This window comes from Cavia porcellus, unplaced genomic scaffold (genome assembly GCF_034190915.1).
Source record: "Cavia porcellus strain 051 isolate PalLab524CR breed Dunkin Hartley unplaced genomic scaffold, mCavPor4.1 scaffold_18, whole genome shotgun sequence".
NCBI classification, from domain to species: Eukaryota; Metazoa; Chordata; class Mammalia; order Rodentia; family Caviidae; genus Cavia; species Cavia porcellus.
In genome coordinates this window covers 26,888,248-26,901,252 of record NW_026947501.1, presented here as the reverse complement: position 1 = coordinate 26,901,252, position 13,005 = coordinate 26,888,248, and the positions used below count along the sequence as shown (strand labels likewise).

The window sequence follows — 13,005 nt, the reverse complement described above, 5'->3', positions numbered from 1 at the left end:
TCTTCCAACCCCAAGATGCTATGGCAACTCCCTGAAAAATGTGACCCCTATTCTTGGGGACTACTGGAGCTCTGGCCTCTGTGTCTCCTGGTTTTGGGTACAGCTCTGTAGGGAGTGCTGATGATGGCTGACCTGTTTTGAATGTGCTGAGTCCTCCAGTTGGGTCCAGGACAGAGACCCTGACCTCCACCCTGACCCCTTGGCTGCCTCCTCCCTCCGAGCTAGGGGAGAAGGCTGTGTGGCCTGGCAGAGTCCAGCAAGGGCCCCAGGGGTAGGTCACAGAGACCCGTCTCCCCTTTCCAGCCCCAGGTGACACCATCTGTGGCGGTCCAGCTGGTGAGAGCCTAGAGGTCAGTTGCTTCCATTCCCTCACCAAGCCCCTTAGTCACCAATGGATGTAGGGACAGGTGGGAGGGAAGCCAGGCCCCAGCGGTGAGGGGTCAGGAGGTAGTACGTGGGAAACCGTACCGCTCTCCTCTAGCAGTGGGGAGAGGAACCCTGTAGTCCTATTTTTCCTCTTTCCTTGTGGAATAGTGACTGCTGTGAGGAGGAGGGAGATTCTGTGGGGCCTTTTCATGCCGGCCCCCATGTTAGGCCAACTGATCTCCTTAGGGCCTCACAGGTGAGGAGTATGGGATAGTTTAGTATGGTAGTTCTTGTCCCTATTGTCCAGCCCCTACTGCTAGTGCTCCAGAGACTTGGCCACCTGCAATCTAAGGACGCTTGGGAAGAAGGGGTTAGACCCTTTGCTAGCTATCCAGGGTCAGCCTGATGGTCCTGTGATAGTCAGGTATTTGAGGTGGAGGGAGGCCGATGACTTGGACGACAGGGAAGGAGCTGGGGGCTTGGGCAGAAGGGTGCAGACCATGGGCCCAGGTGCAATGTCTGTGGGTGTCTTTGGGTCTCTTCCACAGCAGGGCAGGTACTGAGGTCTTCTCTGAGAGGTTTGTAGGTGAGCATACAGGGTTCTGCTTATACTCTGCAGGCTGTGACTGCTTGATAGGCGGTTATTAGTTCAGGCTACCAACAATCTCAAATTTTCTTCTTTCTCTTCCTTTCTTATGTCTGTCTCCTAAGAGACTTTCAGGGTCTAGAGAATTTAGGTCGCTGATGGATGTAAGGAGGCTGAGGCTTCATTCTGTTCACACTTGGATCCTGAGCCTGTCCTCAGCAGACTGCAGGGGACTCTGGATATCTCTGCACTTCCTAGGCCCGTTTGTTCAGGGCACTGAGGGTAGCTTGGGGCCACCCACCCAGAGAAGGTGGGAGAGACTGCTGTTTGGGTGAAGTACTGGCTCAGAGAGATGAAACCTGGGCCGTGAGCTCTGGCAGCAGAACTTTGGCCCTGTGTGCCTTGTAGGGAGGAAATGACAGGCCTGGAAGGAAAAAAATAATTGACCCTGGCCTTCCTTAGGGCTTCTGAGGACAAATGAGAAGGTGGGGGAGAGTTCATGCATCAGACTGTAGGCTGGACTCAAAACTGGAATAAACTAATGTGGCTGAGGCTGTCGAGCCGGGGTCCGGGGTCCACACGACTAGTTTCGGGTACCCTCTGCACAGGGTATTTCCTCTGCGAATTGCTGGTGTTCCTCTGTAACAAAGGTAGCAGCGCCCTCTAGTGCTCACTTGCGGTATTGATGCCCCCTTAGAGAATCCTGAAGCAGAATGTGTTGCTGTGGGAGAATGCAGTGGCTGGCAGACAGCACCTAGAAGATGGGTCCTCCTGTGCCTGATGTGTCTGACGTAGCTTGGAAGTTACACTAAGTCCCTGTCTGTGTATTGGGGAGAGTCATTCGGACAACCCTGTTTGGGCTGCTGGACTCACCCCCGCCTGCCTGTGAGCCATGTGCACAGATAGGTGGTGCTGGTCGCTTGCGGTTTGAGGGTAGGCAAGGCCATGTGTGTTAAACCTACCGATGCAAGAGCGAGCTGTTTTTGTGCCTCTTCTGTCCCCTCCCCCACATAACTGTAGAACTTGGGCAGAGGGAGAGATGTTATGTGAATACACCTTTTAAATTGGGGTTAAATGACCTTTATTTAGCATCTCTGTCTCCCCAGTCTTACCAGCCCCACCTGCACTGTGCTGAACAGTGTGTCCCGGTGGCAGGATGTGCTGCGGTGCTGATAGAGTGCAGCGTCCAGGCTGTGTTCTGAGTAACGCCCAGTCTCTTGGACTTCGTGTGTCTCTTTGCCCCCTTTGTGCTTGTTTTCCTGGCATAATTATTATACTAGCAGTGTTCTTGTTTAATTAAGATAAATGGTATGTTTTCCTTCCTTAGCGCTCACAAGTTTCTCTCTCATCAGTTTCTGGACATAGGAGAGACAGATGCTAGGAGGCCATTGCCCAAGAAGGGATGGCTGAGGGCATATTGGCTGGTACAAGTATGTCTCAAGGCTGGCTTTGGCCCTTCAGGGGACAGCATGTGCAGGTCAGCTAATCATGTCTGGGACTAAAGCATGGAACAAGGACACAGAGCTCATCTGAGACCAAGGAAGCAGTGGCTATTAGTAAGCCTGCCCTGTCACTCAGAGGTGGCCCTGGGTACAGGGCTGAAGGGGGCAGGTATCTGAGTGGATATGTGATTCACATCAACTGGCATGTTCAAGGTTCCTGTGGGCCCCAAGTTTTATCCCTCAGTTGAAGGGAAGGGGCAACTTGGACTTCTGCTTTTTTGTCGTCCAGTATTTAGCCCTAAAAAGAGAAAAGTTAGCAAATGTTATACCCCTGCTACTTGACGGTGGGAGGCTGTGCCAGGCCTGTGAGGTCTGTTCTAGAACACAGAGGTGTTTATTGTGTGTCTGTTCCTGGAGCTCAGCCTACAGAGAGGACCACACAAGGGACCATGCCTTGATCTGTGCCAGCTGGACAGGTGGTGAGGGGATGGTGTGCAGCAAGAGCCTTCTTGATGTGCTACTCATGTGGAGCAGGAGATGATGTGTGATGATGTGTGATACAGGAGACCAGGATGGACAGGATGCTGTGGTGCACTGCTGGCTCTGGGGCGCCTCCTGGGCCTGGTAGCTGGGCGCACCCTCCAGGGAGAGCCTTAGCTGATTCCATACCAACGGGTTTGTGTGTGTGTCTGGGGAGCCTTGATGGGGAGGGAGGCTGCCACATGTAGCTGGAAGTCACAGTCTGCTTTGGGGCTCCTCTCCCTGTAGAGGTGACTGCCAGCAGATTGCTTTGAGAACCCAGGGTGAGTTGGGGAGCAGGCTAGGCTGTGGGGTGTGGAGTTGGGCTTGCTGCTCTTTATCATTGGTGGGGCTCTCTTTCAGGGCCCTTGGATTTTTCATCATCAGTTGGGGGTTAGAGAGAGGTAGAGTATCCCACACCTGATTCTGGTGGCCAGAGCCCTGCTGCAGGGCTGGAACTGGGGCTGCTACGGATGCTCTGATCAGAGTGCTGCGGGTAGGGTCTTGACCACTGGTGATGGTACTTGCTTCTCACTCCTCTTGGTTCCTCGGGTAAGCCTGTGTGCCTTGGCCCTGAGGCCTTCCTAGAATGAAAAGGGGGCATTTTCTGGGTTGGGTGTCTAGGTCCAGTGTTTTCCCTCTGCCCACAGAAGCGGGGTAATGCTGTGGGCCCAGAGTGCAGGGTGGGGAGCACATGGAAATTTTACCCCCTCTTTTCATCGCTGTTAAGAAGGAGATAGTGATGACCCTGAAAGTACATCCTTGAATATGGAGTTATTTTAGGGAAACATTAGGGTCACAAGACTCTCTGGAAGCTGGATTTCTATGAGAAATCCTTGAATTTTGGACCCAGTGATATCCTGCCTGTGAGGATGACCTCCCCGCTCCCTGTACCTCTGCCTGTGGTTGAACTGAATGGACCTTCCTTTCTGTCACCTGCAAGCTCCATGTACAGGCCTTTCCCTCCTGGATCCTGGGTTCCTGGAAGAGTCTGGCAAACTCCAGACAGCTTGGCCTCTTTCCCCAGGTACCTTCCAACTCCATCTCACCTTCCTCATGGGCTGGCTATTACTTACAGGCTGGCTGCTGAAACCTGGCTTCTGCTGCAGGGCTCAGCGCTACATTTCCTATGGAAGAAGCTGGTTGAGTGAAGACCAGTAGCCGAGCTTCCCTCTGATATTTCTACCTGGGGAGGCAGAGGATGAGGGATGGGGTATTAGGAGCTTGGGGAGAGGGTAAAAGCCTGGCCACGAGGAAGAGACCTAGATTGCAGGGAATAAGACTGAGGTCTGGCTCTGAACAGCCTTAGCTGCAAGCCACTGTCACCTGCTGAAAATTAGGGTGTTTGGCTCTCTTTTCTCTGGTACTATTTCTCTAGCCTCCCGTGTCCCAAAAAGCAAAGGCTCTTAGAGTATCCCTGACACGTGTGAAGTCATTGTGGCCAGGGCTCAGGTGCAGGGTCCTCTTCCTGGGAGATCATTGAGAATGCCTGATGTTGATCTTCAGTGTAGACTCACTGCTATGGGATGGAATTCCCGAGAGGATGTGCCCTATAGGGAGCTGGGGATTTGGGAGAAGACCCCTGAGATTACCGGTGACATCCAGAGTTGCTGTGGCTGCTGTGCTCTCAGCCTTTGTCTCCTAAGGGTGGCCCATGAAGGAGGTGTGGTGGCGAGAGGGGCACTATCTGCTGGGCTGTGTGGATGCCTGACCTTAGGTGCCCTCAGAAGGTGTCCTGTCCTCCTCAAAGAAATGATTGATGCCTTGTCACGCCTGATGACAGCCTTTTATTACCTCTTTATTTTGCAAAAAATCAGTAGGACCAGCCTGTTTCAGGAGTCTGAATTCCAGGTGCCCTGCTTGGTTTTCCTAGTGGCAGGTTAGTTCAGGCAAGTCTAGGCTTTGCCTTGCTCTGGTCTCTTGCTCTTGTTCAAGCCAGCTCGTATTTTCTTTGCTTGCTCTTAGTCCTAAAAGGGATGTCAGGTGGTTTTGGATTGATTTTTAAGCCTAAATCCAATGTCAAGTAGACTCACTTGGTTTAGGTTTGGAGCCTGCATGTAAAATGAGATTCCAGCTGTCTGGAGTTGATGTGAGGATTAAATTAGCTCTGCTCAGCTTCTTCTCCTTGGATGGATGGTACCTAAGAATGTCACATGTTGGTGTCTTCCCCCTGTCCCCTGTCCCGAGTCCCAGTGGCCAGCAGCACCTTGTCCTGAGGTGGGGGTAGGGCAGAGGTGGGGGGTCAGGAGGCAGGGGTATGGTACCCAGCAGGGCAGTTAATGGTCTCAGCATTAACCAGGAGGCTCATGGTTTTGTCTTCCTCCACAGCCTGGACGTGTCTCCTCAGGTAGAATCTGGCCCAGCTGCTGCTCCTCACCTCCCCTGCTCCCCCTGGGCTCTGGCCCCCCCCACTCCTATTCCCACTGCTGCTCCCATGCTAAGCACTAACCTTTTTGCAGCCGCCTCCCCTGCTGCCGCCACTGCTGCTGCTGCCACCGCCACCACCACCCCCGAAGCCACCTTATCTGGATTGTTGGGTGTCACCAACCCATTCCTCACCTCCCTGCAGAGCAACCCCTTCTTCGAGGAACTGGTAGCCAACATAGCACTAAACTCTCCTTCACCTGCTCCCTCTCTCCCCAGTGCCTCCAGGGCCAGCCCCACCCCCCTGGCCTCCCCTAGGAGAGCCCTGCCTGAGTGGGACGACACGTTCAACATCTTTGCTGCCAACAGGCTGCATCCAGAGGCCAGGAACAAGATCCTGGCCCCAGCAGGAGTGGGGTTGGAGGTGGCTGGGCTGCAAGACTCAGGCCCAGGGGCCATGGCAGTAAATGCAGCTGAGCCCCAAGGAGATCCTGGGGGAGGAAGCTGTGGGAGCAGCACGTGGTCAGAGCCCAGGACTCCTCCGGACTTGGCACTGGATCAGCAGAGCACAAGTGCATCTGACCCGGGGCCCCTTGAGTCATCAGAGACCGCCCTGTCTCCCGAGCTACAGCTTCCAGCCTTGGCCTCGGCACCAGACAGGGAACCGCTGGCCCCAGAAGGTGGGGCAGGGCAGAGTCCAGCGGATAGCGGAAAATCTCTGTTCAGCTCCCCAGAAGTAGTCAGTGCATGGGAGCAGCTGCCTGGTTTGGATGACACTCTTGAGGGCCAGGACGGGGAGGCCCTCCAAAAGGAAAGCCAGGTTTTCCACGAACTCAGTACAGCTGATGATTCCTGGCCCTGGGATGTGGTCACCATTTCTCCTGCAGCTGAGATGGCCTCACCAGTCCTACAGGGGAAGTCTGATGAGCTGCCTGCTCCCCAGGTGCTGCCAGAATCACCTGAAACTGTGACTTCCACACACAGCGAGGGCTTTCGCCTGTTGGAGCTGGAGACAGAGCTGAAACATGAGTGGGGGTTGGATGAGGGTCTGCAGCCCAGCCCACCTCCCAAGCCACCACGCCTCTTCATGCCCTCCAACTCACAGGTGGAAGAAGAGGAAGGCAAGGCTGCGGGGGAGCTGAGTAACCAGGGATCAGGGACAGAAGATGCCGCCTCAAGTGCTGTATTTGTTGGTCCTCAGGAAACCAGGGAGGAGGACAAGAAAGCTGAGTCGGATAGCCCATCTTCTGGGGCTTTGCTAGGGAAGCCAGGCCTGGAGGAGCTGGATGACAGCAGCCATCCTGGGCCCAGGGCCTGCCCAACTGTGCCCGTACCATGTTATTCAGCAAGCTCAGCTCTTCCAAGTCTTCAGACCTGGGGGGCTTCAGAGAGAGAAAGCCCCGAGGCCCAGAGCCAAGAGCCAGGGGAAGAGGGCCCTGCTCCTCTGTCAGACTCTCCCCAGCAGGCTGATGTGTGGGCCTTGGAGGAGGATGCCTTGAGCCCCTTGTCTCAGGGGAGCCGAGATCCCCCTAGCCTTCCATCTACATCCCCACCAGGGTCCAGGGACTCTTCCATCCACTCTGGTTCAGAAGAGCCACCCACGCCCCCAGAGCCTGTCTTTCCACCGCCCCCTCTCCCGCCCTGGGCCAGCCACCGCCATGGGGGAGCTGGCTCTCCATGCTCTCCCTCGCCTGGAGCCTGGCCCCTGACTTCTTCCTCCCTACCTCCAGGCGAGCCAGACTCACCCCCTGGCTTCTTTAAGCCCTCCCCCGCTGAAGGCTCCCCTGTCCCACTTGGGGAAGACCACGCTGCAGCCACCCCAGCCTCCCCGCTTGTGCTTCTGCCCTTGGAGACACGACCAGCTGAAGAGCCACAGCGCAGTGCCAGGTGAGCTTCTACCCTGAGAACCTTTCCCAAGAGGAAGGGGAGGAGGGGCCATAGCAGCAAAGGGGTGGAGGTGTTCACGGTCCAGCCTTGTCCTTGCCAAGGGGGTGGTGAGGGCCTCCTCTACCAGCTCTGAAGCTGCCTCTGTCATGAGAACTTAGCACAAACCAGGGCTTGGGGGGCACTAGCAGTGACAGGGAGCAGGGGTGAGGAGTGGAGTGAGGGAGAGCTGATGTGCACTGCAGAGGAGGGGAGTGAGCTCCCCAGGAGGCCCCAGGGAGCAGGCTGGCAGGAGCTCTGAGCAGGTTTCTGTCTGGTAGCCTGGGTTAGCAGAGAGCCAGAGGGACCAGGGCCTAGGTCGGGAAGCAAGCTGGAAGCACCTTCAAAGGGCAGAAAGAAAAGCAAAATGCCTTTTTCATATGTATCCCTCAGAAGAAAGACTCCTCCACCGCAGCGGCGGCCTCGCTGGCTGCCCTCTCTGGTCTGCAGGCCTTTCTTCCGTCTGCCCTCTCTGGAGGAAGGCTGAGGTCTAGGGAAGAAGGAGCCTTGCAGGGTAGGGCTGATAGCCGAGATACAGCAAGAGCAAATCTGGGCATCTCCACCCTTCTCCCCCAGGGCAAGTGATGGTTTTGTGTTTCCCCTACAGTGAGGGGAACTGAGAAAGGCTGAGTGGCTTCCCTGCTTCCTGATAACAGCATCCTCAGCTGGCCCTGTTGGCTTCCAGCACAACTTCTAATTATACTCAACACTTTTAGGAAGTTTTGTTGTTTTCAGAGTTGGCTTTATGTCTGTCCTTGGTGTGTACCTCATATCATGAAGTGGTTCTCATGTCATGAGAGAGCCAAGTTCAGCTCGCTGTCTCAGATAAGAGCTGCAGGGCCCAGGGTCCTTCAGATGTAGGGGCAGTCAGACCATGAACCTAGGCTCCTGGCAGCTCCTGGTCATCCTTCCCCACACTGCCCGTAGGTGGCCTTATCCTGTACCTAGTGTGTGCTCACAGGTGGCATTAAGGCTGACATGCACACATCTTTTCCCTGCTCTGCACCACCCGTGAGTACTTGGCCACTTTCAGAATCTGTGAGCCTGGATTGACAGCCTTTCTTCAGTGACAGAGGTGCTTCTCTGGGTCAGGGTGAGCAGAGGCCTCAGCCTTCCTCACTGGCCTGGCACTGAGCAGAGCTCCGTGAGCTCCAGTAACTGATCCAGCCTGAGGAGCCTGGGGCCTCACCCAGGCTGTGCTGGAGCCTGATCTGCTTTCCAAACCCTGCACTGTGCTTCTCAGCTTCCCCTCTGCCTTCAGTGGAGTTTAGGGCCTGAGATTAAGCATTTGGTTTGCTCACCTGAGGTTTAAACCTGCTACAGAATGAGTGTAAATTTGTGAGTTTCTGCAAGGGAAGTTAGCTGATTTGAGAGCCTGATGCTTACAGGTTGTCAGTGCAATAGGTATAGGGCACAATGGATCTCAGGAATTCCAGTGTGGGGAATCAGGAAGGCTTCTTGGAGTACTCCTATTTGCATAGCTTTGAAATGGGAGTAGGAATGTGATTAGTGGGAGAAAGAGCCCACTCCAGGGAGGGAATAGCTTTTGTTAGCGCCTGAAGTTAAAAAAAATAGCACTGCTTCCTGTGGTTAGGGGAGTTGTAGGCTATGAAGAAAGGGCAGGCCCAGGATGTGTTAGATTGTTTTCTACCCCCACAGATGCCACTAAAGGGTTTTTATGCACTGGAAAGGTTAGATCCTTTTGGTTTTTGAAACAGTATCTCACTATGTAGTTCAGGCTGGCCTTGAACTCACTATGTAGCCCAAGCTGGAACTCAAGGTAATCCTCCTGCCTCAGGCTTCCTAGCCCTGGGACTATAGGGGTGCACCATCTTGCCTCATCTGAGGTCAGATCTGGTCCCAGTTTGCCTAGTTCTTTCCTAGTTTTAGCACTATCTTGGGAATCCTATACTGTTAGGGAAACCTGGTTGTCCCTCCAGAAATATAATTAGAAAAAGTGTAGAAGAGACAGGAGGGAAGATGGCTGGAGGGGGCATCCCTGGCAGACTGAGTCCAGAAACAGAAGTGTGTAGGGGCATCTCTGCTGTGTCTGTCAACGTGCTGGCTCCTCAGGTCCAAGAGGGAGTCAAGTGGGGAGGAAGTACACGGTGAGAGGAGGATTGAGGCATGCATGGGCAGCTGTCCAGCAGACCTAGAGACTCCATAGAGAAGGCAGCCCCACATTTATACCATCCTTCTCTTCCCAATAACTCATCTCCTTCTGTCTTTGCAGTCCCCACCCTGTGAAGCCCCTCAGTGCAACCCCTGTGGAGGGCAGCCCCGACAGGAAGCAGCCCCGCTCCAGCCTGAGCACAGCCCTGTGCAGTGGACTGGAGAAGCTCAGAACAGTCACCTCTGGTAGCAGTCAGCTTGTGGCTCCGGCACCCCAACTTGGCCAGACTGTGGACACCAAGAGGCTGAAGGTGAGGTGCAGTAGAGTGCAAGGGGCATCTGAAAGAAAGGTTAGGAGCTGTGGAGCAAGGAGGAGACTGGGTCCTCCATACCAGGCCTGAGGCCAGTTCGACTGCCTGTGTCAGAGGTAGCTCTAGGTCCATGGTGGGAGGACAGGGTGCTGGTGGGGCAGGTGAGCCCCAGGCCTGGCCATGCTACTCACACCCATTCTATCTGGCCCCAGGACTCTGCTGTGCCAGACCAGTCAGCCAAGTACTACCACCTGACACACGACGAGCTCATCGGCCTGCTCCTGCAGCGAGAGCGTGAGCTGAGCCAGCGGGATGAGCACGTGCAGGAGCTAGAGAGCTACATTGACCGGCTGCTGGTGCGGATCATGGAGACCTCACCCACACTGCTGCAGATCCCTCCTGGTCCCCCCAAGTAGCCACCCCACCTCCACCCTCATCCCTGGAGGGTTGGTGAGGACCTGCTGCCCAGACAGGCTTGTGTGCCTGCCCGCCTGCCCACCCACCTTCCCACCAAACACACCTGGGCAGGTACAGCCTGTCCTTGTGGTCATTTCCTGCACTCCCACACTTGCCTCTCTGAAGAGGGGCCTGGGACTCCCACTGGAGGCACCAAGTTCCATGTACACCCTGTGTCTGGGGATCTTGGGTCCTTCCCACCTGTGTCTTTTCATATCCCTTAGCTTTGGGGGCTCTGTGAATTGTAACAAAGAAATTAGCCCTCAAGATGCGCAGGAATGGACTGCAGTTTGGTGTATCTGAGAGAGGCTATTGCTAGCACAGACTACTAGCTATTAGCTCCCAAGGATGGTCTGCCATTCTTCTCCACAGCAATCTCTTACCCTCTTCATTTCCCTCCAGGCTCTGGAGGGGATCTAGTATTATGGGGACTGGGATAGGGACCAATCTGACCATTTGTCCAAGTTGTGGGCAACCTGGGTGCCTACTCTTCTGCCTGGCCCTCTTTCTCTGAGAGCAGGGGCCTGTGGTCCAGTCTGTGCCATGTCCCGAGTTTTTTTCTGCTTTGAGCTGTGGCAGAGTGCGGTGTGGAAGGAGGTGATGATGTCTGTTGTCCAGACTGCTCCCAGCCCCTTTTTGGACCTTCTTCCCACTGAGTGTCACTGGTGATTGTGAAGGTAGGGCTGGGTGCAGAGAGCTCCTCCTCACACTTCCGGTTCCCACTTATCTCTGATGTACAGGCCCACCGTGTCAGTGCTGTAGGCTGCTTATGTTTTTGGGGTCAAGCCTCCATGTCTGTTCTTGTTTTCTGTCCAGATGCCAAAACTCTATGCTCCTGCAGGGTTTGAACTTTGGAAACCAATTAAAATGTGCCTTTCATGGATGGGGTCAAGAGCCTCTGGATGTAGATCTCTTTCCTGCTGTGGCATCCCCCTCCTTCCTGTCTGAGCATACCTGGATGGCTCTGTCAGGGTTTTGGGAAGGAGAACGGGGTTGAACATTCCTGCTGTATGTTCCTCCCCTCTCTGAGTTAGCCAAGGGTCTGGCCAAGCTGCTGCTACTAACCTTCCTGTCTTCCCCCTCCTCTTTAGTGCCATTTGGAAAAACCTCTGGCAAGCTACCGGTCTGGGGCCAGTCCTGGCCTGGCCTCAGGACAGCCGTGCTGGAGCAGCTGGCTGTTCTGGAAGTGGGAGACTGCACTATGCCTTAGGAGACACCCGTTCGTTCTCCTTTGTTGCTCTCCCACGCATCCACTAAGCTGCTGTCCCAGTCTGTCCCTTCTGCCTTGCCTGGCTTGGCTGCAGTGCACTGTGAAATGAAGTATTTGTCCTTTGGCCCAGCCCCTGGTTTTCTTGTGGAAAACATGGCAGGTTTCCCCATGACATCTGCAGGCATCCTGTGGTACCTTGAGCACCCACATTAGCAAAAGATGGGGAGTAAGGACATGCCAAAGGGGGATATTTTTAGTTTAGTGGGGCTGTCTCCTGTGGGCTTGCTCAGAATTCCTCAGGATGTGTTCTGCGGGTGATGTCTGTTTTCTGCCAGAATGGAACGGAGGGGCCCTGCACCTAGCGAAAGCCTTTGCAGTTGTCTGTCTTAAGGTTCCCTCACCAGAGCTGAGAAATGCATCCACAGGTGCCTAGTCTTCAGTCACAGTTTTGAAGGGTCATCAAAGATTGAAGAAATAATTTTTCTGAGGAGAAGGCCATTCCCCTCCTTTCTCTGGTTCCAGACCCAGCCCTGGGTAGATGTATCTTCAGAAGCAGTTTTGAATTGAATACAGCCAAGGATTGTTTGCTGTTTTATCACAAGGTTCCAGGGGGTGTGCAGGTAGCAAGCACAGTTCTGCGTTGCTGTTTGTCTTCCTAGGTGGACCTCCAGTTTATAAAGAGCTTGTTCATGTTTTGAGCACTTTATGAAGAATAAAAAGTTCACATACTGCAGGTGGTCTATCGCTTTCCTGTTTTCAATGAGTGGTTCATAGAGGCTGCCTGTGGGGTTCCAGTGTCACAGCCAGCAGCCCAGTGATGTGACACAGTGTTTTCCCACTTTCAGGGTGCCTGTTTATTGAGCACCAACTATTGCACATTTATTGGGTACTATGGGGGAATACAGAGGGCCAAAGACTTGACTCTTTTTTTTTTTTTTACAAGACTTGATTCTTGTTTTCAAGCTACTTAGTCTAGTATGAGGAGAGAAGATACAAATCCCACATTCAGACTGTTCCTCATAGCTAGTTAGACTTTCCCCAGCTTTAGGAAAAATCTATTTCTTTAGGTTCAACCATTAGTGAGTGGATGAGGAACTTGGACTGCTACTCATGCAGTGTCCAGAAAGAGATGAGCAGGTGTAGGCCAACCCTACACCTCACCATCAGATGGAGACCCGGAAGAGTTCCCTCAAGTTGAGACCAAATAATTCTTTTTTCATGGATGAAACAAGCAGCACCTCCTCCACCCCAGCCTGGCTTGGTATGCCCCTATTCTGCAGGAGTAGGTGTCTGCTAGGCTTGGGTTACAACCTGCTGTACTGCCACATTTAAAGTATTTGTAGCCGGTACTTGACAAAACACTACTGAACCCTATTCCTCACCCTCTAGTAATTAGGCCTGGGAGAGGTTTTCCTTGATGGTCAAAGGAGTGAGGGCTGTTAAGGCTCTCAAGCCCTGAATGTTGAACTCCAGCACTTAGTTGTCTCTAATATGAACCCTCCCAATAGGGCTGGTCCTGAAGACTTAGTGAATCAAAAAGTCACAGCCCCCCTGGGCGGGGGATATAACTCAGCCCCACAGCACCTGCCTGGCAAGCTCGTGATCCTGTATTCAATTAAAAAAACAACCCCAGCCCTATGGGCCCTATAGTAGAAAAGACAAGTATTTAAATTTGTAAACAGTTACAGGGCTGGGGATTTATTTAGCTCAGTGTTA

At 53.8% G+C, this 13,005-nt stretch overlaps 1 protein-coding gene across 5 annotated transcripts in view; it reads left to right on the top strand.

The window, feature by feature from the left end:
• The window catches only part of Rab11fip5 (RAB11 family interacting protein 5), a 35,163-nt gene extending 23,141 nt beyond the window's left edge, over positions 1–12,022 (top strand). Inside the window, exons 4-7 of one of the 5 annotated variants that reach the window (XM_013151579.3) lie at positions 3,857–3,940; positions 5,557–7,164; positions 9,434–9,623; positions 9,836–12,022. In XM_013151579.3, coding sequence (XP_013007033.2) covers positions 3,857–3,940; positions 5,557–7,164; positions 9,434–9,623; positions 9,836–10,039 — 2,086 coding nt within the window. In that variant the 3' untranslated portion in view covers positions 10,040–12,022. Of the gene's footprint in view, positions 1–3,856; positions 3,941–5,241; positions 7,165–9,433; positions 9,624–9,835 lie in introns of all 5 variants that reach the window. The other 4 variants (XM_063229586.1, XM_005003355.4, XM_005003354.4 and 1 more) reach the window with 4 other exon arrangements.
• The last annotated feature ends 983 nt before the right edge of the window (positions 12,023–13,005 follow it).